This window comes from Cynocephalus volans, chromosome 15 (assembly GCF_027409185.1).
Source record: "Cynocephalus volans isolate mCynVol1 chromosome 15, mCynVol1.pri, whole genome shotgun sequence".
NCBI classification, from domain to species: domain Eukaryota; kingdom Metazoa; phylum Chordata; class Mammalia; order Dermoptera; family Cynocephalidae; genus Cynocephalus; species Cynocephalus volans.
The window spans coordinates 41,242,242-41,267,462 of record NC_084474.1 but is presented as its reverse complement, the minus strand read 5'-3'; the positions used below and the strand labels follow the sequence as shown (position 1 = coordinate 41,267,462).

At 37.5% G+C, this 25,221-nt stretch overlaps 2 protein-coding genes across 5 annotated transcripts in view; one reads left to right on the top strand and one right to left on the bottom strand.

Annotated features, from left to right (window-relative positions):
- Positions 1-2,656, top strand: part of RBIS (ribosomal biogenesis factor) — a 6,343-nt gene extending 3,687 nt beyond the window's left edge. For all 3 annotated transcript variants that reach the window (XM_063079765.1, XM_063079766.1, XM_063079767.1), the window contains exons 3-4: positions 1,230-1,346; positions 1,613-2,656. In XM_063079765.1, coding sequence (XP_062935835.1) covers positions 1,230-1,346; positions 1,613-1,684 — 189 coding nt within the window. In that variant the 3' untranslated portion in view covers positions 1,685-2,656. The remainder of the gene's footprint in view (positions 1-1,229; positions 1,347-1,612) is intronic.
- On the bottom strand, positions 2,291-25,221 carry E2F5 (E2F transcription factor 5). Of its 2 annotated transcripts, none has more exons than XM_063079763.1 (8): positions 24,985-25,221; positions 11,387-11,496; positions 10,338-10,499; positions 8,425-8,468; positions 7,095-7,159; positions 5,611-5,878; positions 3,671-3,721; positions 2,291-2,500 (listed from the first exon to the last, which is right to left on the bottom strand). In XM_063079763.1, exons 1-8 carry the CDS (start codon positions 25,219-25,221, stop codon positions 2,391-2,393), a joined length of 1,047 nt encoding a protein of 348 aa, XP_062935833.1. In that variant the 3' UTR covers positions 2,291-2,390. The 2 variants fall into 2 exon arrangements, with proteins under 2 accessions (XP_062935833.1, XP_062935834.1); XM_063079764.1 differs by having other exon boundaries at positions 3,671-3,718.

The following is a 25,221-nucleotide window of genomic DNA, read 5'->3' as shown; positions in this document are numbered from 1 at the left end:
AAAGCTTGGTGTATTTGAGGAAGATTATTTTGTTTGGATAGGTGGTATTAGAACGTTATGTATGCTGATAGATAGGATCTAAGAGAGAGAAATCTGTGGGAAGCCTTCATTGTTAGAGAGAGCATCAAATACTTTTCTCAGAAAGTGACCTAACTTAGTAGAGGGAAGTGGTAAGATTGCCAGGTGTTACATAAATGGTAAGTTGAAGTTTGTGGTCATGAATTTAAAGTGAAGCCAGTCAGCTAGTCATGATTTTCTACAGCTTCAGTTCCTTGCTCAGAAAAGGAATAGTTGGATTTAACCAGGTTGTCAAGCAAGTTTGATTAAGGAAAAGAGAAAGTTAAAAGAGTGTAAAGAAGTGATTGATTAAATTACAGTCATGAAGATATGACAAACAGTGAAAGTGGTGGGGAAAGGTTTCAGTAAGGTTCAAGAATTGTTTTTAATTAACTAAGTGATATAAGGACAGGAAGTGGTGCAGTTACAGGTAATGACCGAGTCTGGGGTATTTTATGGGAGAGGATAGCTGAGGTAGGTAGTGGAAAAAATCCCTGAAGACAAGGACCTCAAGAGATTAAGAGGGCGTTGGATTTGATTTCTGTTGACGCCACTAAGCAGTGATGCCATGCATGAGAGGTTAGTGAGCCAAGGTTTGAAATCTTTCACGAAGGGGCAAATAATTGTGGTAGGTGACAGCAATGAGGAAAGGATGTTCTGCCACACAAGGGAGGTGAGGATTTTGAAGAAGAAATTGTTTGGTACCAACAGTGAGAGTAAGAACACCACCCCTACCTCTTAGAATTAAAAGAGTAGGACTGCAGAGGAAGCTGTCCTCCGGGGATTTCCATTAAAACAAGAAGGTCAAGGATACGGAGGCGTACTGTTAGAAGGGACTAAAAGCATTTGATCCAAGTTTTTTTGTTTTACAGAAAAGGTATGATAGAACTGTAGCCTGGAAAGATTATGGTTACAACTTTGGCCTGCTTATACCTGTGAAGTCTAGGTATGAGGCATATTCATATAATCCTTATTTTTAAAAAACCAAAACCTTTTGACTAAAATTTCCTAAAAAGACTAACAATTTTAGTGTGAATTATCACCAGAAATTGATAGGGTTTGATAAGAGTTTTTAGAGTTTTAGGTTTAACAAGTTTAAGACTGAATATATTTTATTTTATCTTTAGTGATTATGAGATTGTGGATTAATGCTTTTTTTTCTTTTTTAAAAGATAAACATTGTGAATAATGAAAAAGTTAACAGAATGAATAAAGCTTTCATAGATATACAAAAGGAACTTGCACACTTCTCAAAAAGCCTTTCTCTTGAACCTCTACAGAAAAAGCTGGTAAGTAGAAACCATTTGCTTTTGGTATGGCTAATAAATTAAACTCCAAATTTTCAAAACCTTTAAATTGAATGTAATTTTTAGTACAGGGCTCTATAGTAGGTAAAACATATTCAGATTCTAAAACATTAAGTCTGAATATAAGAATTTTTCTTCTTCCAAAGGTATGACAAGAAGAAATTAAATTAGATAACAGATTATATACAAGTCATTGTTGTTTGCTGTTGTTATCTAAGTTTTTAAATATAATACTTTTCTCCCTTCAGATTCCTCAGCAGCAGCATGAAAATGAACCAGTTAATGTTGACGAAGCTGCAAGATTAATGGCTCAGTTGTAATACAGTTATGATGCATCAAATTCCCCCAAAAGACCAAAAAATTAAAATGTTTTATACAATTTTATTTTTAAAAATCTTGTTAATGTACAGGCATTGGCACATTTTAAAAACAAACTACATAGACAGATCTTTCCTATAACCTAGGAAAGTGGAATGTCAGAAGTCAACATGTGATAAACTTAAAGTGCTAAAACAGAAGGCACTTCACAAAATCTGTTCACTGAAACAGTTATATATCCTCGTTTACATCCTTCACTTTATAAGTGGCAGTGAATGTCTGTTTGAAGGACATACAGAAATATAGATAATTTCATGGCAGTGAAAATATAAGATAAACAAGTGATGAGCCCTTGGCCATCTTTTTCTGTTTTTGATGACCTGAAGTCTACTTTAACTTTCCTCTCATAAGAGGAAAAAACAGAATAATTCAGAATTGGATGGAAGAAAAGTTGAAATTTCAGAATGTAATTACTTGGGGGGTGGGGAAGTTGGTTGATATTAAATCACTTCTCCCCTGAAGCAATCAGAGCCCTTTGTTTTTATGGTTGAAGTTTTGTGAAGTAAAGAAGAAAGTATTAGGGAAGAACACTTCAGAATCAGTGAACTAAAAAGGTGTTACATTCATTATTTTAAATACTTAGGTTATGAAGAAATCTAAAATGTTACACAGTTAGAGGTAGATAACAGTCCCAAGTTTCCATGGAATCTAATAATTTAGTATCTGGACATCAAACAGATCACAAACTCCTTCATTATCATCTAAATTAAAGTTGTAGTCATCTGCTGGGGTAGGAGAAAGCCGCAGGAGAGGAAATACTGCAAACCAAAAACAAATTCAATGTTAAAGATGGTTTCTACATCATCTACAGGTAGTGATGTTTAACATAAAATACCCTCAAATGCATCAATCCAAGTTAAATTGTTTCCTATGTCAGACATAAATTTTTTTTAAATATAGGAAAAGTAATCAAATTAATGACTTGTTTATTATTTTGAAAGATTTTCATTTAAAGGAGATTTATACATTATTAGTATTAGCTTGAGAAAAAGGTTAACATTTTTATTGGTTGAACTTGTCACTAAAATGATTTAAAAACACTGGTCAAGGGGAGGGGGGAGGGAGAAGGGAGGGAGGTTTTGGTGATGGGGAGCAATAATCAGCCACAATGTATATCGACAAAATAAAATTTTAAAAATAAATAAATAAATAAATAAATAAATTCCTACAGACATAAAAAAAATAAAATTAAATTAAAATTAAAAAAAAAAAAAAAACACTGGTCAAAGTATTTTGTTTGTTTACCACTGTGAAAACAGAACTAGATTTAATAAGTTTGCTGTGTTCTCTGCGCTTCTACATAAATGTTTAGTGAATCTCTAAGTGGCTACTGTACCATTTACTAACTTCACCACTACCATTTCCTATGTCTCTGCTATATATGTTAGGACCCAGGACTCTGAATCCAAGAATTTCCAGAAAAGTGAAGCCCAGAGAGAAATTATTGAAGTAATTAGCAAATTGTACCTACTTGATTTTTAAGAATTTATTTCACATTAGATAATGATATGGCTAATGTTAGTAATATTCGGTGTTTTCACATCGGCAGCTTGAAATTGGCCATGGTGGTGCTGGTATTTAAAAAACTGGGTTTTCAGGTCACCTGTTGATTTAGACATGTTATTTTACTCTTCGTGGGCCAAATTCTTCATGAGTGGAAAGCCCTAGTGTGCCAACAGTTTAGAATTTTATTCGATGAAGGTGACAAATATCCCCTTACGGTTTCCTTTCCCGTGAAATGTAGGCAAAGAAAAATAAATTCTGAAGGATACCTATCACTATAAAAGTATTATTAAGGGAGAATTTTCATGAATCATTGTTAAAGCAGTTAGAAAATATAGGTCCTTCATTTCTTTTAAATCATGTGTCACTTAATTCTAGGAAAGCATTGTTGATGTATAAGGTGGTTAGTAAAATCAACTACTTACCATCAGAAGACATTATTAACTCATCAATGATATCTCCACTAATAGATCCTGCTGGAAACAGAAATGGGGTAAAGTTTTGTCACATTTCTGTTTATATATTTTAACAGTAAAAGCACTTATATTTAAACACAGGTAGTCACTTCAGCAGCTTGATAGTGCATAGTTCAAGTACTAGAACTTTATGTAAAAATCATTTTCACAAGCATTTAATCTGTGTTTAGCATTACTTTTAAACTTCCAAACTCAAGATGTGGATCAAAAGACTCCTCATGATTTTCCCAAAACTAACTCAGTTTTAGAGTCAGTGGTAATGTAATCCTCCCAGTCACCCAACCTTAAAAATTAAACATCACTTTCCATTCTTCCTGTTAACTTTATCTCCAGATCTCACATATCAAATGTTATTTACTTTGCCTAGACAATATTCTCAAATCTTTTCATTATTTCTCTTTCTAATCCCACCATCATCCCTCTGTTTTAGCCTTGATATTCTCTCATGGTTGCATAACCAGAAATATCTAATCTATAATCTCCATAGCCTCTCATCTCTTCTGCTTCCCAGGGTCAAAAGCATCTTTTTCCTAAATCATGTTACTCCTGTACTTACCACTGTACAGCTCCAATTATGTTACTTCCTTGGTCACAAAGCTTCACTAGCTTATAGGCTAAAGTCCTAACTCATTAGTCTGATATTTAAGGCCCCCTCTAATCTGGCCCAAAATTACTTTCCTTACTGTTTCCAAATATGAAACCATATGCAGAAACTAAATACTTAATTCTCTTATTATTAATGCTTTGCCGATGCCAATGTACTAATTGTATCTATGCCAAACCATGTAAAGCTTGCCTGCTTTATTCATCCCAATTAGATTATAATTAGATTATATGCTTTTAAAGGACTAACATCTTTTATTGTGCATCCTTGTAGCCTATAGTATAGAAATACTTATAAGGGAAGGAAAGGAGGGAAGGATATGGGCAACAAGAAGCTAAGAAACATTCCATTTCCATTTAGATCTTTTTGCTTCACTTCTTTTGGGGCAGCTGGCCGGTACAGGGATCCAAATCCTTGACCTTTGTGTTCTGACACCATGCTGTAACCAATGAGTAACCCACATGCCCCCTCTTTTGCTTCACTTTTAACTGTTGTAAACTCCCAGAACAGTAGCAATGAGACACAGCCCATAGGTAAAAGTAAACAATTTGGATTATGTACAATATAGTTTTTAATTATCTGCAACATGACATCTATATTGGCACAACTAATTCATTTATTCAGCAGTCACTGAGAAACTACATACCATACTTCCTTTATTTGGAATCAGAAAGGAGTTACTAAGTACCTAGCCATGTAACCAGGGGAAAAGACTGGGTGCCAAAGAAATTTTTATGAATTTAGGAGTTGTGGTCACTACAAGTAGTAAGAATACATTTCAATAATTTATCCTAGAGTTACTAAAAGATAAAAGAACCATACAAAGTAGGGCTGGCTGGTTAGCTCAGCTGTTAGAGTATGGTACCGATAACACCAAGGTCCAGGGTTTGTTTGATCCCTGTACTGGCTAACCGTACCCATCCCCGCCTCCCCCAAAATTTTGAGCAAACTTCAGATAAAAGCTGGCATAAGTAAATAGTTTTACAGGGAGAAAAAAAGTAACCATTTTGACTTAACCCCAAAAATGGAATCCTAAAGAAAACAGAAACCTTGGCCCATAAAGACAGAATCTGTTTTTAAATTTTCCTCATAACACCTATCCCAGTGCTGGGCACAAAGCAGACACTAAATATTTGTTGATTAAATTAAGCTTCTTATTTTCCCTCCTGTAATAGGTAACAGAATAACATCACAACTAACAAGTTCAGAAAAGCGCTCCAACTTGTTTAATAGTGTATTCATATGTTCCCCTCTCTAATTTATAAAACAAAGACTGTGAACCCACCTGAAGATATGTCTGTAGCCAGTGTCTGCTGAAGACTCTGGTTTCTTTCAGAGACATGCTGTTCAGGCAAATTCTGAGTTGCTGTGCTGGATTTCTGTGGAGTCACTGGAGTCGAGGACTGAGAGGAAGGTTGTGTGAGGTCATCAGGTGGGGGAACAGGAAAAACCACGGGCTTAGACGAACTGGACTCTTTATTTATAAGCAGCACGTGGATAGGTCCTGAGTGACTCTTTAGGTTGATCTGGTATTTCTTTTGTCCATTCTGACCCTTTGAAGTTATTGGGTATAAACAAATGAATAAGTATTAAAACATTAAAAATAAAACAGGCAAAGCTTTTGGTGACTAACTAAATTCACACAGCAAAATTAAGTCATTAAGTCAAAACACAACAGTAAAGACCAAAGGTTAGAATGGGATGTGGGGCCGAGCCTGTGGCGCACTCGGGAGAGTGCGGCGCTGGGAGCGCAGCGACGCTCCCGCCGCGGGTTCGGATCCTGTATAGGACTGGCCGGTGCACTCACTGGCTGAGTGCCGGTCACGAAAAAGACAAAAAAAAAAAAAAAAAAGAATGGGATGTGGAGGGCTCTAAACCACTCTACGCTCAGTTGTAGGATTCTGGCAACCACCTGCTTTACTGTGTGTAATTATACATGTCAGTGCTCAGCAGTGCTCCAAGCATTCTCTGTATACACGAACTCCATCCCCTGGAGTTGGCCACCATGGATGTGGTCATCTCAACATGCAGTCTTAATTTACAAGTATTTCACAATTCAAAACTTTTTTACCCTCCATTCTGCAAACACAAAGACAACTGATTTTTCCTGCAGAGAAATAAATATAAAATCACTCCAATTCAAAAAAGCAATTTGTCCTGAGGCTTCAGAATCCACAAATATAAATGCCTAAATACAAACTTCTAGAATAGGTGGGGAAGGAGACAGATAATATAACATTCTTCATTTTTTGATTGTTATAGCTTTCAAATTAGTTTGTTCTAGAAAATCTGAATCTGAAAACTAAAATCATGAAACATATAGCATAGAGTCAATGTCTTTAACTCAGTAAGCCAGAAAAATTCTTCTAAAAAACCTAATTTAAAGCAATCAATTGTTGATATTTAAATTAAACTTTTCCCTCAATCGGGATTTTCATATCAGTTATACATGTGGTCATTTTAACTGATTTTTTTTTGTTACTGACCATATCATCACTCATTCCTTGATACCCTCTAGCTCAAATAAAATCAAATTAAAAAATATATATAATGGAAATGTTACATGATTCATTCAGTCATTTCTATAATTTTACCAAAGTACTGAAAATATCCAAATTCAGATATCAGTACTTTCAGATATAAAATTTGAAAGCAGTAACTAAAATTGTTTACATACTATTAGCTCATCTTCAGCTAAAGAAAACACATTTGTCCCTCTTGAGACAGTAGAGCCATTTTTCCTATTAACATAAAAGTTATCCTACGTACCATTTCTGGAATAGGTACCTCCAGCTGTGTACCAGAAGGTGCCTGAATGGCCAAAAGAGTATCACCTGGTCAAAAAAATAAATATTAAAAATTGTAGAAAATACTATTGCTATGGAATACAGTGGCAAGAGTATGGGCTCTGGATTCAGAATGCTAGATTTAAATCCCCGGCTAGGTGACTCTGGGCTTTGGTTTTTAATTCTATAAAACAGGGGACATAAAACCTACAGCACCGGTTTGATTTGAGAATTTACTGAGATAACACATTTATTAGTAGCTCTTAGAAAAGGGTAATGCTCAGTGTTAGCTCTATTATTCTCATTAACAAATTCAGCTCAAGTTAATTTTACTTTTACTCAGTCTCCCATAAAGTCTGAGATTCTTAAAACCTTTTAGCCTCAATTAAATAATACTGTTTACTTGAAATATTTAAACTACTTAAATGACTGAGGATATTAAAGATTAGGTATGATACAGTGAAATCTTGAGCTTAAGTGAATTTATTTTTGAAGCCAAATTCTACAGATCTATGTTGAGTAGCAAACTCTCCTGAAACTTTCTTAGAAAGCACAGGAAATATGGTGGCAGTATACAGCAATAAGCCCACACATATTTCCAACACAGTCTTACATGGAAAGTCAGATTCCACTTGAGAAGACATTTGGCAGAATTCTTTTTTTCTGTGTGGATAATGCATAAGGCTGTCCCTTTTAATAGAACATACATAAATATAAATGTGTATGCAGAATTTCATTTTACTTGAGTTATGGGAACATATGCCCCCCACCACCCCATTTTAGTTATTCATACATCGTATTGTCATTTCAAGGGAAAACATGTGGATGAGGGATGGGATAGGATTAGGAATAATTTTTCTGGTTATAAAATGGATTCGCCTTACTCTTCCTCATGCTTTCTTTGGGTTCCATTTGTGACCAGTACACTTGCTGCATATAATTCCATGAACAGTGCTGATGAAACAGTGTTCTAGTTCAAGTTTGGTCTCTGATTCTGTGACTTTGAAATTGTTGCTTAGCCCCACTCTGATTCATCTTCCCCTCTGCCCCCTGCCCCTTCTCCTCCCACACATGAGTTATACCTACCAATGGAGTTAATGAAGTGAAAGCTGTCAACAGCAGTTATTGTCATAAAAACAGAAATAAAAGCAGTCTACCAATACACAGCACTGTAGAGGGAAACAAAATGTCTACAACTCCTGAAAATAATGACTCAGACATTATTAGAGATTACATGGGAAATTCTGAATCCCTCTAATACTAAATAGGTTGAACATAGGAGGAATGTAAGAAAAATATTTAACAGTACTTACCATTAAAGCAATTACAGATGTCTTCATGAGTTACATAGGAAAATGTACTGTCGTAACAGTTAAGGAACAACACTTACACTCCCATAAAAGCCCAGGCATTTAAATTAAAGTAATAAATCTGAAGGTCAAAATAACTAAATGACCAAATTCATGAAGAGGCTGCCACACATGGTCAGATAAAAAAGAACAGAAGTCTTTAGTGTGGAAAGGCAAAAACAATCAATAAAAGACCATAAGAGGAGTTCTTATGCTTGCTGAGAAGAAGCCATGCTGGTTTTCTGTGACATCTGAGGACCCTCGGGAGAGAGATGGAAAACAGTGCACATTCTTCATGGAGGCAGGGGCTTCTGGGGGAAGGGGATAGATGGGAAAAAGGAGGCACCAGCAGGAGTGGAGAGCAACCATATATGCTTTCACATGGATCATTGGGTTGTGTTCTTTTATGAGATGGTCTGTCAGGTACCACCACAAGAGACAGAGGAGAGGCTCAGGAAAACAAAGTTTATTATACTTACAGGTCCTAGAGACAAGAGGCATGGCAGGCACACAGGGCCACCTGGGAAAGACACCAGGGTGGTCAAGAGGCAGAAGACAGCAAGGGGAAAGCATCAGGCCAGAAGCTTTATTGGGGTTTCCATGGGAAAGTTAAGGCAGAGTTCGGTAAACAGTTTAGGATTGGCTCTAAACTGTCGAGGTAGACCCAATTTGTCTGGTACCTGGCCCTAGAATGATTTAGGCAGAGGAATATTGCCTCCTGGGGTGAAAAGGTTGAAAGAGGAGGTGTGGCTCTGGACTGGTTACTTTGTATATCAAAGGCATGCTCCCATCTGAGCCCTTGCTATCTCTAAGAATTGGCTAACTCCAGGAGGGGCTGTCTTCCCAGCCAGAAAAAATTTTTAAGATGTCAAAATATCATAACATACATAAAATATATCTATATCTATATAAATATATCTATCTATATCTGTCTACCTATCTATCTAAAATAGTTATGGTTGAGAAAATTGGGAATGACCGGAAACTTATAAAGCAGCAAAGTCTAAGATCAACTAGTTCAATGGTTTTTGAATCCTGGGTTTCCACAGGGCACAGCTTGAAAACCCTCATTGCTGTCAAACTGTGACAGAGCTCTGATCCATCGAAAGGAAATAACAAATGAGATCATGGACTTGTTCACCAAATACAAGACAATGTGAAAAATATATTGTATACATTAGTCAAAATTTCATGAGAGGTGGTACAAGATAAAAATGTGGTTAAAGTCTCCCTAAGAGTACAGGAAAATTCACAAACCAAGAGAATCACAGGTAGCTAAGAGAAGACAGTGGTTTGTAGGAAACACATGGAGTATATTTATCACTAATGTTCCCCCCCCCCCACCACCAATACAGTATGACAGAAGCACAACCCTTGGACCCCCCCAAAGGAACTATGTTTGAGTTAATATTAGGCAGAAAGTATCATAGATTAATTGTGGGCCCATGATATCTCATCTTCAAACCAAAATTAATTTTTCAAAACCTTGAGAATTGCTGAATTTTTGCCACTTCAGAACATTGAACTTAATTCTTTAAAAATAACTATGCATATAACAATGGCTTCTAATATTCACAGACCCCTCTAGGCACACTTTGGCTAGCATACTGCAGCCTAGTGATGGGTAGACCAAAAGTAGTTAATCTTTTGAAACACAGAAGTAATGTTAATGGGATGTGCTATATAACTTAAAAAGGTAAAATTATTTAAATATATAGTATAAATTAGAGGAATATTATAATATTAAAATGTTATATTCACTTAACAAAACTTAACTCTAAAAACACTAAAATAAAGTAACTGACCTTCAGATGGGAAGAATATATTATATACACACATATTCTACAGTTCTACATATAACTTATTTAAAAGGATATCTATTATTAATGGAGTCGTCCATCACATTTTTGATGCTTTGCTGTAGCCACAACTTCTGTTGATCAAGTTCTTTTTCCTTCAGTTCTAGATCTTCAATTTCAGCTTTAAGGTATCTTAATCTATCTACAACTTCTTTAGTATTACAGCCAGCACCTACACCTCTTAAAAACGTAAGAATTAATACCCTCGGTATCAGACATAGGTTAACACCACTTAATTTTTGTAGTAATAAAACTGACATTTAATAATATATTCCAGACAAAAATCTTTACACTATTCTAAAAATCAAGCATTAAAATCCTTAGAAAATTTAAGTGCCATACTTCCAAATATGTATGCTTAGAAAATTTACTGACAAGAACACCCTTACAAAAATTCTCAATCTGCCCTAAAGTGTTTTTTGTCATCTGGAAGGTCCAGCTGGTGACTTAAGTACCAAATGGATGCCCAAACTAAACAGTCACACCTAGCAGTCTTATGATGTAGACTGAGTTGCTGGTTAAATAAATTACAATCTTTCAGTATTTTGGTGGAATTTTGGCTTAAAAAACCAAAACACTAAAGCCAAAGGGGATACATTGAAAAACAGAAAATATTTCCTTGTTACAGTCAAATATACAATCAGGCAACAGTTAATAAACGACAACATGCATTCAATTAATTATTTACAAGGTACATATTCTTATGTATAAGACACAGTTCCTGTTTTCAAGGAGTTTCTATTAGTTGGGTAGATAAAGATTTAGGCAGAGAGGGATTAACAACAAAGCAGTATGCAGGGTATGCTAGTGAGCAGAATAAGGGAGAAAATAAGATTTGAACTTTTTAAGAGTGTAAATTAAACAGCAGAGAGAACAAAGGAACATCCCAACGAGAAATGGCATAATCAGAGGTCCAGAGAGGTGTGTCCAGGGGAACATGAGGGGCTGACGTGACTAGAGGGCTGAGATAGAGGATTCAGGAGAGAGAAATGTTAGAAAGGTCAGATTTTACAGACATTGGAAAGAAAAGTAAAGGTTTTAGAATAGAGTGCTGGTTTATAACTTACTTCCATTGGATACTATTTTTTGACTTTTTTTCAATCAGGTCAATTCCTTCTAAGACATTGGTGATATCATAAATTCTTCTTTTTTGCCTTACAGCCAAAGTATCTGCAGCCTGTTTAGGAAAAACAAACAAACAAAAAGAACAATGAAATAAAGAGCAATTCATATTTTAAAGCCAAAAAGGGTTGGTTATTAAGTTCATAGCGTGAAAGTCCAATCCCAAATTTGACCCAGTCAGTTGCTTGGGAACAATAGCTTGGTATGTTCAAAGCATCTCCCAACGTTGCAAATGCCAAAGAAAGTATTCCATTTAAAAGCTAGCAGATGTTGGAATGGAAAAAAAAATTAAGGTCATGACACAAAGCCCACAAAAATTAAAGAACACAATAAGAATACTTCATGTCACCTTATGGATTAATCCTGAGGAGGAGCTACTAATTGTCTAGCCATGTCACTTCCCATCTTATTTCTCTGTTCATAAACAATCTTGTCTAAGGACAGCCTTACTTGCTTTTCAAAACCTTGAAAAATTATATCTCAGCAATTTTGGGGATAATTAAGACACTTGGGGGGTGGATTCTGAATTATTCACACACTTGTTATACTTTAAAATAACTATCTGCATTTTTTAAACTCACAGTGAAAACAGAGAAATAAATCATGCCATCCCAACACAAAGCATAAAATCAACAAGAAATCAAAATCTATACCACAAGGTTGTTGTACCAGCAACTATCACCCAAAATCTTGGTAGTTTCATTCACATTAGATAAGATCAACAAAAATATGACACACTATCATGTTATGAATGAATTCAAGAACACTGTAAAGTTCCTTTAATTAGTTACCACTCATATTTCTGACATTTGTTTGCCAATAGAACAAAGAAAACCTCAAGGAAGATGTTACCATACAGATGAGTGGATCAGAGGACAGCCTATCTTGAATGTGGAGCCATATTTTAAGATCTATAGTAGTAATGAGAAAACACACACACACACACATGTATGTCCCCACTGATAATTTTCAGCACATTATCTAAATAAATGAACAGGATTTAGCTTTACATCATTGGTCACCAGCTCTCCCAGGGCATCGCTACTTTCTTAATTCTGTGAAAAAGCAGCTCCTACAAAAACCCAGCACAGCATATTGTTTGCAATCTGGATCTGCCTTCCACAAGAAGCAAGAGCCACTGACAGCTACTGCTTACTTCATGGACATTTGGAATCTTAAGTGAAATGTCGCTTCTCTCAAACCATTTTCTTGTGTTACCAAAAATTCCAGGTTACTACTGTCCAATCATTCAGGTCTTCTTCAGGAAGGGGATTCATGCCTCAGTGGACCAGGAGAGTAAGTAGGATGTCGTAGAGAGAAGGAAGAACTGGAAAGTGGGGCTCTTTTGACTCCCCAGCTCTGACTTGGCACCATTTCTTCTAGAGCACCAGAAAGTTAAAGAGTGGGACTAGGCACAGTTTCAATGATATCTTCTTCCCTTGTACTTAGCAATTCTCTCCTGTTTTATATATCTTCGGAAAATTTCTGTTCTCGAGTTTGAGGCTGTTTTTCTGAACAGAAATAGACTACTGCAAAGTTAGCTGCAAAAATGTGAAGTTGAGGAGTCATCTTTCACTTTCCTCTGAAAGGCCTTCCAGAAGTAACCCAGGACACTCCAAGCCGCAGCTCTGTGTTATCAGAATCTATGTACTCAGACGCAAAAGCATTCACAACCATAGCAACAGCTCACCGGTGCTGGTATTAGATGTGTTTGTATAAACCAGACCACAAGAGTTATTCTAGGTCATCAGGCAAACTGCCATGAGATTTAACTTTTAGCTCAAAATTTTAAACAAGTATCTCGTTTATATTTATTACCGCTTAACAGTCACAACATTTAACCCTTGGTTTCCAAAACGAAACATTATTTCTTAAATACTTTTCTATTTAAGTTTATAAACACATAAATGACCAACAAGTACAGATCATATCACTTAAAAGGGTCTCCAGGAGGCTTTTATTTTAGCCATCACATCATTCTTCAGGAGTTAGGTTCTGGAGTTAGACCCATGGAGATCCAGTCCTGGCGCTGCCACTTCCTATCATTGGCTGGTCTCTCTCTTTTTTCTTTTTTGTGCCAGTACAGGTCCAAACTCTTGACCTTGGTGTTATAACACTGTGCTCTAACCAACTGAGCTAACCGGCCAGCAGCTGTCTCTGAAGCTCATTAAGCCGCATTTCCTTTTGTGTAAAATGGTATAACAACATATATTGAATGGGGGTATTACGGGGATTAAACTGGGTAATCTTAGCACAATGTCTGTTGCACAATTAATACTTAAATGTTGGCTAGTAACAACCTCATCCTCAAGTACAGGTTGAAATGGGATCATGGATAAGATTTAGAGTGTGGGTGTATACAGACCTACCTTGTTTAATACAGTGTTTTAAAAAGTTGTGGGTGTGGGCCGACCCCGTGGCGCACTCGGGAGAGTGCGGCGCTGGGAGCGCAGCGACGCTCCCACTGCGGGTTTGGATCCTATATAGGAATGGCCGGTGCGCTCACTGGCTGAGTACCGGTCACGAAAAAGACAAAAAAAAAAAAAAAAGTTGTGGGTGAATTCTTAAAAAGCTTTATTAAATAATTTAAGACTTGCACACTTAACAGAATCACACCATGAATCCCCACCACCACCACCACCTTCATTCATTCATTTAACACCTACGATGTTACAGGGACTTAAGGTTCTGGGTCTTAAGGATACAGTAGTGACAGAACAAAGTCCCTGTTTGGATGGAGGAAGTGGCTGTGGAGGTGGTGAGAAATGGTGAGATTCTCGATATATTAGGAAGGTATAGCAAACAGCTATACCTTCTCTGAGAGAGAGGAGTAGAGGATGACTCCACAGTCTTTTATTTGAGAAATTACAGATGAGGAATACTACAAGAGAAACAGGTTTGGGGTACTAGAAATCAAGAACTTCACCTTGGACGTTCTGACATCCAAGGAGGGAAATCAATTGGACATGTGAGTGTATGCCCCAGGGGAGAGGTCCAAAGTAAAGATATGAATTCAGTAGTCATCAGTGAATAGGCCTTTTAGGCTGCAAGATGGAATCTACCAGGTTCACCCAAGAGGTGAACACAGAAAGAAGGAGCTCAAGGACTGACTCTGGGGCAGTCCAATGTGTAAGGCCTGGGAAATGGGGGCAACCTGCCATTGAAGAGGAGAAGCAGGAAGAATGCGGTCTTGGAATGCAAAGAGGAGAGCGTAAGAAAGAGTGAGCATGTCAAGTACTGCCATGAGGGCAAATCACCAAGAACCATCAGTGGACTTACCTTTGGAAAGATCACTGGTGACCTTGATCAGAGCTGGCTTGGCAGAGTGGTGGGGCCAAAAGCCTTAATGAAGACATTTCAAGAAAGAGTGGAAGGAAAGCTAGAGTAGACAACTCTTTTGAAGAGTTCTGCAGCAAGGAGGAACAGAGAAATGGGGCAATATCTGTAGAGAATTGTGTGGTCTCTGGGAAATGTTTTTTCTTCCTTTCTCTTTTCTTTTACAGATGGGAACTATTTCAGCATTTGAGTAAACTGATAGGAATGATGTGGTAAAGGGGGAGAGGGATAATTAATGATGCAGAAGGGCAAAGGGACAATCACTAAAGAGATGACTGTAGGTAAGCACAGCGGGTGGGGACGTGAGATGCCAATCAGACCAGCTGGGGGGCTAGCCTTAGAGAATAGCAAGACATATTAATAAGAGAAGTCCAGAAGGGTATTTGGGTACAGATATAGGTAATTTAGTAGACAAGGCAGGGAAAGAGGTTAGATATTTCCCTCTGACTGCTTTTTATTTCTTCATCAGCACTGGGGTGGTGGGGGAGAGGGAGGAGATGATTAATGGTTGAGAAGGGAGAAGATTGTGTGAAATACTCACATAAGACAACAAGAGAGTAGGTAGTGCAGAAGGAATGCTGGACAGTACTTGTGAAGTTAGTGGTCAGGAAGTTAAAATGAGACCCATCACCATCATTGTGCATTTTTCTCCAGCCCTGGAGAACTCCCCGGGTATAGACAAAGGGCAGGCAGAGAACAAAGTGAGTGTCCATTCTCTTCCCATGCTTGCCACTGTAGCTGTTGAATAAATTCACACATGCATGCATCAAATTTACTCAAAAAGGGTGCATTTACTACAACAGGATTTGACCTGTGTAGCCATAAAGGAAGCATCTAATTGTATCACACCAACTCAGTTTACAGGAAAAATAAACAAATGAACAAAAATAATCCTTTGAAAGAAACAGATCTCCCCTCCAAATATTAAATCCCTCTCTAAAAATATGATGTGTCACTAATGGTGAACAAGGCAATGTCTATAGGTGGAACAAAATTAAAGCTTGTGATGTTTTTAAGAGGTGGGCAAGACAAACCAGGACAGGTGAGATCAATAGTATATAAGTGTTAAAAAAGAGATTTAATAATCATGTGGCCACACCCCTTCACTTGAACAAATGAGTCCACTAAGACCCAGTGTTAACTCTGGACAGGGAGAGAGATTATGTGGCAGCTTTGAGTTACAATTAGTTGTGGCTCATTTGCTCAGGGATGTTCTTCTGATGGAGCATAATGCTGCATTCAAAAAGGCGAACATCCAAACAATAACTATAGGCAACATACTGTCTTTCAGGTTCTCCTGTAAAGCAGGTGCTTTACTCTCTTCCAGGATCACAACAATCAGTACATGTGCGCTCAATGTTTTAGCTACTGTGCTTCAGAAATTAACATCACAGGAAAGAGGACCAGAATCCAAAAACCAAATATGTGCAACAAAGCACTATATCAAAGCAATTAGTTCCACTTGAAAATAAGATGGACAGACACCAAGTGATGCACCAGGACTGCCTATAAAATCTTTTAATGAGAATTAAAAAACAAAACAAAAACAAAAATGAGTAAACTCACTTTTGAAGGTGCCACATGGTATTTTATGTTGATCTACTCCATGATAAGGTTTGGACTGATTTTTACCTAATTTCAAACACCATTAAAGAAAATTAATATGAAGAATGTTTGATTTCAATCCACAATTAAGAGCAATCTTTTATAAGCCAGTTGTAGGATAATTGTGTAACAGGATCTTACACAGATGCTATCTAATTTAATGCTCACAACAGCTCCCTGTTTTATAGGAAACAGACTCAGAAAGCTAATGAGTAATCAAGGTGGAATAGGCATTAATTATATACTCATAACATACATTTGTGGTGAAATATTTGTAAATGGGCTTATATAATTTTAAAAGACTTTAAATTTGGTGCACAGCCAAAAGTTCTCAATTATATAATTGCACTGAAAAATCAACTCAAGTACCACTGGTCCACAGAAGGATTCATATAGCATGAATAAAATGGTCTGAAAAAGCAGAAAGATCTTAACTTCCACACATTTCTTTATTCAAAAATAATAAACAGTAAGAAAATGAAACAGTCCCATAAAGTAGAGATACTGTGTTACAAGAGGTGGAAAAAGAGTGATTACTCAAGGTGAGGGCAAAAAGGAAAGAATTCCTGGAGGAGGCCACCATGTGTGTTCTATGTGTCTGCAGAGGCCATTAAATCAATAAGGAAATTAAATACCAAAGAATAAAAAAATTACTTTAAGAACACAAAGGGCTCCCTCCAGAAGCAGCACTAAGTGTTTCAATTCCTAATCAATATCCTGCCATAAAGGAATTTCTCCTAAAAAATCATCAGTGGTTTTGCTACCCCAAACTAACTGCTACCGTACTCAGTATTTTTGAAAAGCATAAGCTTTAAATTTTTTACACTTTTCATTAAAAAAAAAATTTTTGCGTAAGCTTTTAAAAAGGAACTTCATTTTTATTGTCTTTGTCACCAAAGATCACTCACAAGAAAAAAGAAGATATTTGGTAAGGTGTCTATTTAACTTGGAAAATTGTGAACCTCTGGAATCTAAATTGCAAGATCTAGAGATTATTTGCCTATGTCTTCAATTGCATACTTCAAAAATTCTCTTCTCCTAAATATTAACTTTCTAAAACAGGAGAGAGATTAAGTATGCACCTGCTATTCTACCACTGGGACTTGTACCTGCACATTTTATATCATCTTGCCAGCAGTACAACATAAAGGTTAAGAACAGGGGCTCTGGATGGGCCCCACTTTCTAGCTGTATGGCCCTGGGCAAGTTACTTAGCCTCTCTATGCCTCAGTTTCTTCATCTGTAATACAGATGATAAGATATTGCTGTGAGGATTCAATGAGAATAACATCTGAAATAGAAGAGTGCCTGACACATGGTAAGCATTACACTCGTGTTATCTATTATCACTATTTTTGATCCAATTTCTCACCTAATTTAATAAGGAAATATCATTCTGTGAAAGGTAGACCACAGGATGTTATGGAGCACCTCTTATCTATGTATCTAGTGTAACTCACTAACTTTAACAATTCAGAACATGGTGAAGCACAAAGAAGGAGGAAAAAAGGCTTCCAAAGAACAAAAATAGATATAAAAAGGTGTATTTTCCTAATCAAAGAGTTCACCCCATTTGGAACCTATTTACTCCTACTTTTATATAATTTTTAACCATTGGAGCTATTTAATTTCAAAGTCCACAGAAGAACTAGAAGTATCTTATGAGACATTAGTGAGGTACCTGGGCAGCAATCAAGGGACAAGAGAAAAACTGTAAGAAGGACGAAAAAAAAAAAGCTCACAAAGTTGAGGCCACTGAACATGAAGAATATCCAACATACTTCAAAAAGTTTTGTGGCTATCGCTTCCAAAGAATACAAAAAACAACATTCACCATGATTATCATGAATTACAAAAAAGTAAAATCACGTACAACATTTTCAATTTAAGAAGACAAAGATATGTGCAATGCATTTTAGAAAATTTTCAAACCAAAATGGCTAGATTTTTTTTTTTTTTAAAATAAGAAATATTAATAGAGACAAATCCTCAGCTACTCAGAAAACTCAGCTGTGGGGCCGGCCTGTGGCTCACTTGGGAGAGTGTTGTGCTGATAATACCGAGGCCATGGGTTCGGATCCCATATAGGGATGGCTTGTTGGCTCATTGGGTGAGCGTGGTGCTGACAACAAGTCAAGGGTTAAGATCCCCCTTACCGGTCATCTTTTAAAAAAAAAAAAAAACTCAGCTGTGTTCAAAATCTTATTACCTAAAGAACAAATAATGGCTACAGGATACCTGGACTTACGATATTCAAGAACATACCAGTCAGACATCGATTTTAAAACAATCTAAAAACCTCAAAGGGATTACAGTGAATGTAAACTATGATTCAAGTTAAACCCAACTTTCATGTTAGCTGCCTTCGTAACTAACTGTCTATTCTGATGACTGATTAACACCCCCCCCCACTGCCAAATTACTGGGGCATCTTTGTCTCAAACACACAACACACACACACACACACACACAAATGTATAAACAGCAAAATGTCAAAAATTTCCTTCACTGGGACTTATAAATGTCAAATCTATAGAAGAAAGAAAAAGAAAAAGATTTAGATCTGACTATCTCAATAATTAAAGCACATAAAATAAATGATAAAGACCACAAATTAAAACATGGACAAAAGATAGAATTAACAAACAAGAAAAAAAATTAACATACTTGAAGAAGTTTTCAAACTTTTAATAAGTTAATAAAGGAATAAGAAAAGGAATGCAAATTTAAATAATGAAAATATATTATACAAAGACATGTGAATAGTAATTTCTCCTTCATAGTTTTGTTATGAGGATTCAGTGAGCTAACACAATGAAAGCACCTGGCATAGTGCCAGTCATTTAGTATTAACTATTAGTAATCATATTTATTAGCATTATAGAGCTGTAGTCTCCTGAGAATTTTATTCTCCATTTGGCCAAGCATCTTGCATGTAACAGATGTTTAATAATTAGACACTGTAATAGATGTTTCTAGATTAGCTTTCTATATGCATTTTTAATAGGCTTTATATTTTACAGTACTTTTCAGGTTCACAGCAAAATTGACTAAAAAGTACAGAATGTTCTCTTATACCCCTTGTCCCCACACATGCATAACCTCCTCCACTATCAACATTCTGCATCAGAGTAGGACATATACAATCAATGAACCTACACTGACACATCATCACCCAAAATCCATAGTTAACATTAGGGTTCATTCTTGCTATTGTACATTCTATGAGTTTTTTTTTTTTTTTTTTTTTTTTTTAGCTATTATTTTTAGTTCAATGTCTGTCATTACTGCAAAATTATTAACTCTACTCACATATGGCTATTATCGATTACATTTCTTTTTTTTTTTTTAATTTTATTTTGTCGATATACATTGTAGCTGATTATTGCTCCCCATCACCAAGACCTCCCTCCCTTCTCCCTCCCCCCCTCCCCCCCCAACAATGTATTCTATGAGTTTTAACAAATGTATAATGAAATGTATCCGCCATTGTAGTACCATACCAAATAGTATTCACTGCTCTAAAAATTCTCTATGCTCTGTCTATTCATCCCCTCTCTCCTCTAACTCCTGGCAACCACTGATAGTTTTGCCTTTTCCAGAACTTTACATAGTTTAAGTCATACAGTATGTAGCCTTTTCAGATTGGCTTTTCTCACTTAGTCATTTGCATTAAAGGTTCCTCCATATCAGTTCATGGCTTGATAGCTCATTTCTTTTTAGCACTAAATGATAAGAGTATTTCTGGTTGTACCACAGTTTACCCGTTCACTGAAGGACATCTTGGTTGTTTCCAAGTTTTAGCAATTATGAATAAAGCTGCAAAAAATATCAGTGTGCAGATTTTTATGCAGACATAGTTTTCAACTCCTTCATGATTTCTGGGTCATATGGTAAAAGTACAAATGTTTCTGTAAGAAACTGCCAAATGGTACTCCAAAGTGGCTGTACCATTTTGCATCCCCACCAGTAATGAATGAGAGTTCCTGTTGTTCCACATCCCTGTCAACATGTGGTGCTGTGTTTGGATTTTCACCATTCTAGTAGGCTTATAGTGACATTTCATTGTTATATACAATGACTGGGACTGGGTTATATATAACAACAATGAAATACCATTATAAGCTTACTAGAATATATATATATATATATATCATATACATATATATGAGGGGTCTTTAAAAAGTTCATGGAAAGATTTGTGTTATCTTTCAATTATACCTTTCCATGAACTTTTTGAAGTACCTTCATATATGTGTATGCGTGTGTGCGTGTGTGTGTGTGTGTGTGTATGGGTGTATAAATTGTGGTAAAATACACATAATATAAAATTTAACATCAAACCATTTTAAGTATACAGTTCAGAAGTACATTAGCATTGTTGTGCAACCAATCCCCAGAACACTTCATTTTGCAAAACTGAAACTCTCTACCCATTGTATTAGTTTGCTAGGGCTTCCAGAAGTAAGTGCCACTGGGACTGGGTGGCTTAAATAACAGACATTTATTGTCTCACAATTATGCAGACCAGAAGTCCAAGATCAAGGTATTGGCTTCTTTGGTTTCTTCTGATGCCTCTCTTCTTAGCTTACAGATGGTCATCTTCTTGCTGTGTCCCCACATGGTCTTTCCTGTGTGTGCGAGCATCCCTGGTGTCTCTTCATGTGTCCAAATTTCCCCCTCTGTATAAGGACACTAGTCAGACTGGATTAGGGCCCACCCTGATGGCTCCATTTTAACTTAATCATCTTTTAAAAGGCATTATCTCCAAATACAGGTTGAGCATCCCTAATCTAAAATCCGAAATCTGAAATGCTCCAAAATCTGAAACTTTTTGAACACCAACATGATGCCAAAAATGGAAAATTCCACACCTGAGTCATGTAAAGGTCTAACAAAATTATTAAAACAATTGTATAAAATTACCTTCAGGTTATATATAGAAGGCGTATATGAAACATAAATGAATTTCACGTTTAGACTTGGGTCCCATCCTCAAGATACCTCATTATGTACAAGGGTACTTCAAAAAGTTCACGGGAAAATAAAACTGAACCATAATACAAATCTTTCCATGAACTTTTTGAAGTATGCTTATATATGCAAATATTCCAAAATCTAAAAAAATCCCAAATCTAAAACACTTCTGGTCCCAAGCATTTTGCATAAGGAATACTCAACCTGTACAGTCACATTCTGGGATACTGAGGGTTAGGACTTCAACATAATGAATTTTGGGGGGATACATTCAGTGTGCAACACTCATTAAACAACTTCTATTCTTTTCTCCCCCAGCCTCATGCAACCACCCTTCTACTTTCTGTTTCTATGAATGAGACTATTCTAGGTACCTCACATAAATGGAATAATACAGTATTTAACTTTTTGTGACGGCTTCTTTCACTTAGCACAAAGTCCTGAAGATTCATCTATGTCGTAACATGTGGTAGATCTACATTGTAGTTCTGCTTCCTAAGGCTAAATAATCTTCCATTGTAAGTATATGCCACATTTTGTTCATCCACTGTTGGACAATTGGGTTGCTTACACGTTTTGGCTATTATGAATCATTACGAACTGCTGTGAACATGGATGTACAAATATCTATTGGAGACCCTGCTTTCAATTCTTTGGGTATATACCCAGGAGTGAAAGTGTCCTGAAGCATGCATTAAAGTACTGGCTGTCCTATACCTATGTATCTCTGCTTAGACTAATTCTACCTACAGATATTTGCTTGCTGTTACAAACTAAGGCCTTAAATCAAATTATTTCTTTTTTCTAGGGTGTGTTTTAATCAGCTTATCATAAATGTGTATGCATCAGGGACCTGTGGGAAAAGAAACACCACAAGTACCCTATTACATTAACCCAGATATCATGCAGGTAACTTGTAACTTAAACAATTATGATAAAAGAGAGAAGCAATCTTGACCATGATTTAAAAAGTTCAAGGTGGTAACAAAATGGCAAATAAAATATAGAAACTAGGCTATAAATTAGTAGGAATTTTCAAAACAACATATAAACACTTAGTCATGACTATTTTAACAGTTCTTCAAATTCTTAGCTGTGGAAATACAGAATCCTAGTTTAATTTGTGAAACAACATGGAATTTGCTATCAATAACTTCATTTTCAATGCAGAAGCTCAGTACCTCCCTCTGTTCTCCCACAGGTGGAAAAATAAGAATAATAATACATTTTTCTTCCCAAGATACATTCCATGTCCTTACACAAATGAGAACTTAAATAAGTTTATTTTTTTAGGTCTACTGAAAGGCAGTGTAGCACAGAAAATAATAACAAATGGTCTAGCTTCAAATCTTAGCTCTCACTTTCTACTATATGACACTGGGCAAGCTACTTAATCTGTTTTGGCCTACTTAACCTAACAGTTTCCTCAGCTGTGAAATGGGGATATTGAGCCCAAACTTCCACTGTTGTTTAGAAGATAAAGTCAGTTAATATATGTAAAATGCCAGGCATACAGTAAGCTCTCAGTAAATGTTAGCTATTAACAACATAAATTGGCAAAACACATAACTTGAAAGGACCATGATAATAACTTTTCGTCACTGGAATAAAGAAATAATAACTATCCCACCTCCACTATTTTAAATGAGACTATAGGGTGAGGGTGAGGGTGAGGCTGGGGAGATAATGAATTAAAATTTTCTCAAATACTTCCATTTTTTTCCTATTGCCTCCTAATTGTTAAATTATACCAGAACAAAACAAAAAGAAAAAAGGAAAAAATTGTATCAGCTTTATTAGACTTGATTTGCTTTGTTAAGCTATATCCTCAGGTATATTATTAAGAAGAAATATAACACTAAGATACAACATTAAGGGCCGACCCATGGCTCACTTGGGAGAGTGCGGTGCTGATAACACCAAGGCCACGGGTTCAGATCCCTATATAGGGATGGCCGGTTAGCTCACTTGGGAGAGCGCGGTGCGGGCGACACCAAGCTAAGGGTTATGATCCCCTTACTGGTCACAAAAAAAAAAAAAAAAAAAAAAGACCGTGTAACATCCCTGGCTCTCTCTGATGACTTCATAATTTCCAGTGAAATTCTTCAAAGAGAATCTGTTTTAATTCACTACCATTTAAATACTATATATGCAATTAAAGCACTTTCAGGGAGGCAGTGAGGGAAGGAAGGAGTGGTGGGGAAAAAAAGAGGATAAGGAATTTCCAAAGGTGGGAAAAAATTCCTGGAGTAACATTTCAAAAAGATAGTAAAAACTACTTCCCAAAAAGCAAAAATATGTGCTGCATGCCTCATTTGAATGAAGTAGAACAATTCAGATGGTTCAATTCAACAGCCACTTACTGAACACCTTCTACATCCAGGGAAAGGAGAGGGCATTCAAAGACAGACCTCCCTCCTGGGCTACACTGGAGGCAGCCCCCTAGCAGAGTCGCCCCTGTCAGTCTTCAGTCCCTACACCCAGGGAGTACTGCAGGACATCCGCTTCCACTGCTTTATGCACAGCCTTGAGGATGCAGCGACACTCTTAAGCCAGGTATGGTGGTCCAGGCAGTCCCCGAGGTGCTGGGACCAATCCTCCAGCTAATACCAGATTTAGGGAGTCAAAAGGTTAGTTTTAGTATTTTTAGTTTTTAAAGAGTTAGTTCGTACTTAACGTTGGTGCGCCGGTTGAATTTTAATTCGAGACCACACATTCTCTTTTTTTTTCCCTCAGGGCTGTGGAATCCTTCCAAATCCTGCCTGAACGGTTAAATCATTGTGTACGACCGAACAACTTTCGATGCATGTTGCTGTTTGAAAAATCTGAACTCTAGTAAGGGACAAAGCATACGTTCTCTTGAAACAGTTTACTGAGCTATTCCACCTCTTTGAGGGAAAGTTATAAAATATCCCCTTTTCGGGTGATGGTAAATCTCACTTTTATATAAAAGTCCATAACAGATGCCAAATTAAGTCAAGAATCAAATATTCCCTCCTGACCATCAGGATGACGAAAGGAATTGTACAAGGTTAAGAGTTTTTACTACTATTATTATTTTATCGACGGAGGGACCTGGAAGGAAGTTCACTTTTTTCCCCCTTTTATCCGGAATAGGTGGCACACCGGATTCTTTCTTTTTTCTTTTCTCTTTCCTTTTAAACAATAGGAACATGGTTCTAACTAGAATCGCCTATAAAAACCATCAATTGCCAACAGTAAAATCAATCCCCAGGGTGACTCCGGGCAAAGCGCCCGGGTACCCCCTGAGCCTCTGTCACAGGTGGACGCGGAGCCACGAAGACACTTGGTCGCCCTCAGGTCTCTGCGCCCGAAGACAGACGCCACGAGGGCGCGCTCGAGGTCCTGGGCTCTTTGTCGGGAGCCCCGCGCGGCACCGGGCCGCTCTGGTTACGCGGCCGGTCGGGGCCATCCTGGTCCCTCGTCCCTCCCCCATCTCGGCGTCCAGGGCCCTGGCGCTGGCCACATGGCCCCGGCTCTCGGGTGGCTCGGTCCCCTCAGCGAGCACCCACACCACGCCGCCCGACCCACGCGCCGAGGGGCTGGGCTTCTCTGGGGGCAGCGGGTCCCGAAGTCCGCCTCCATCCCCGCCTCCCGAGCTCACCGCTTTGAGATCCAGGACGCCGTCCTTGGCCTCCTGCAGTAGCGACACGAACTTGGTGGTGAGCAGCCCTAGGCTCTTCTCGTGCCTGCTGCTGCCGCCCCCGGCGCCCCCGAGCTGCTGCTGCTGCGGCGGCGGCTGCGGGGACTGTGCCTGGGAGGGCTGCGGCGGCGGCCGCTGGCCCTGCCCCTGCCCCTGCGGCGCCTGCTGGCCCGAGCTCGCGGGCTCCGCCGCCGCCAT

Excerpts from the sequence above, each read along its gene's own strand:
- E2F5 (XM_063079763.1), bottom strand. The coding sequence starts at position 25,221 with ATGGCGGCGGCGGAGCCCGCGAGCTCGGGCCAGCAGGCGCCGCAGGGG. Across the intron at positions 5,879-7,094 it reads AGGTACCTATTCCAGAAATG|GGTCAGAATGGACAAAAGAA; the intron begins GTACGTAGGATA and ends ATAACTTCAAAG. Across the intron at positions 3,722-5,610 it reads GGCTACAGACATATCTTCAG|CAGGATCTATTAGTGGAGAT; the intron begins GTGGGTTCACAG and ends TTCTGTTTCCAG.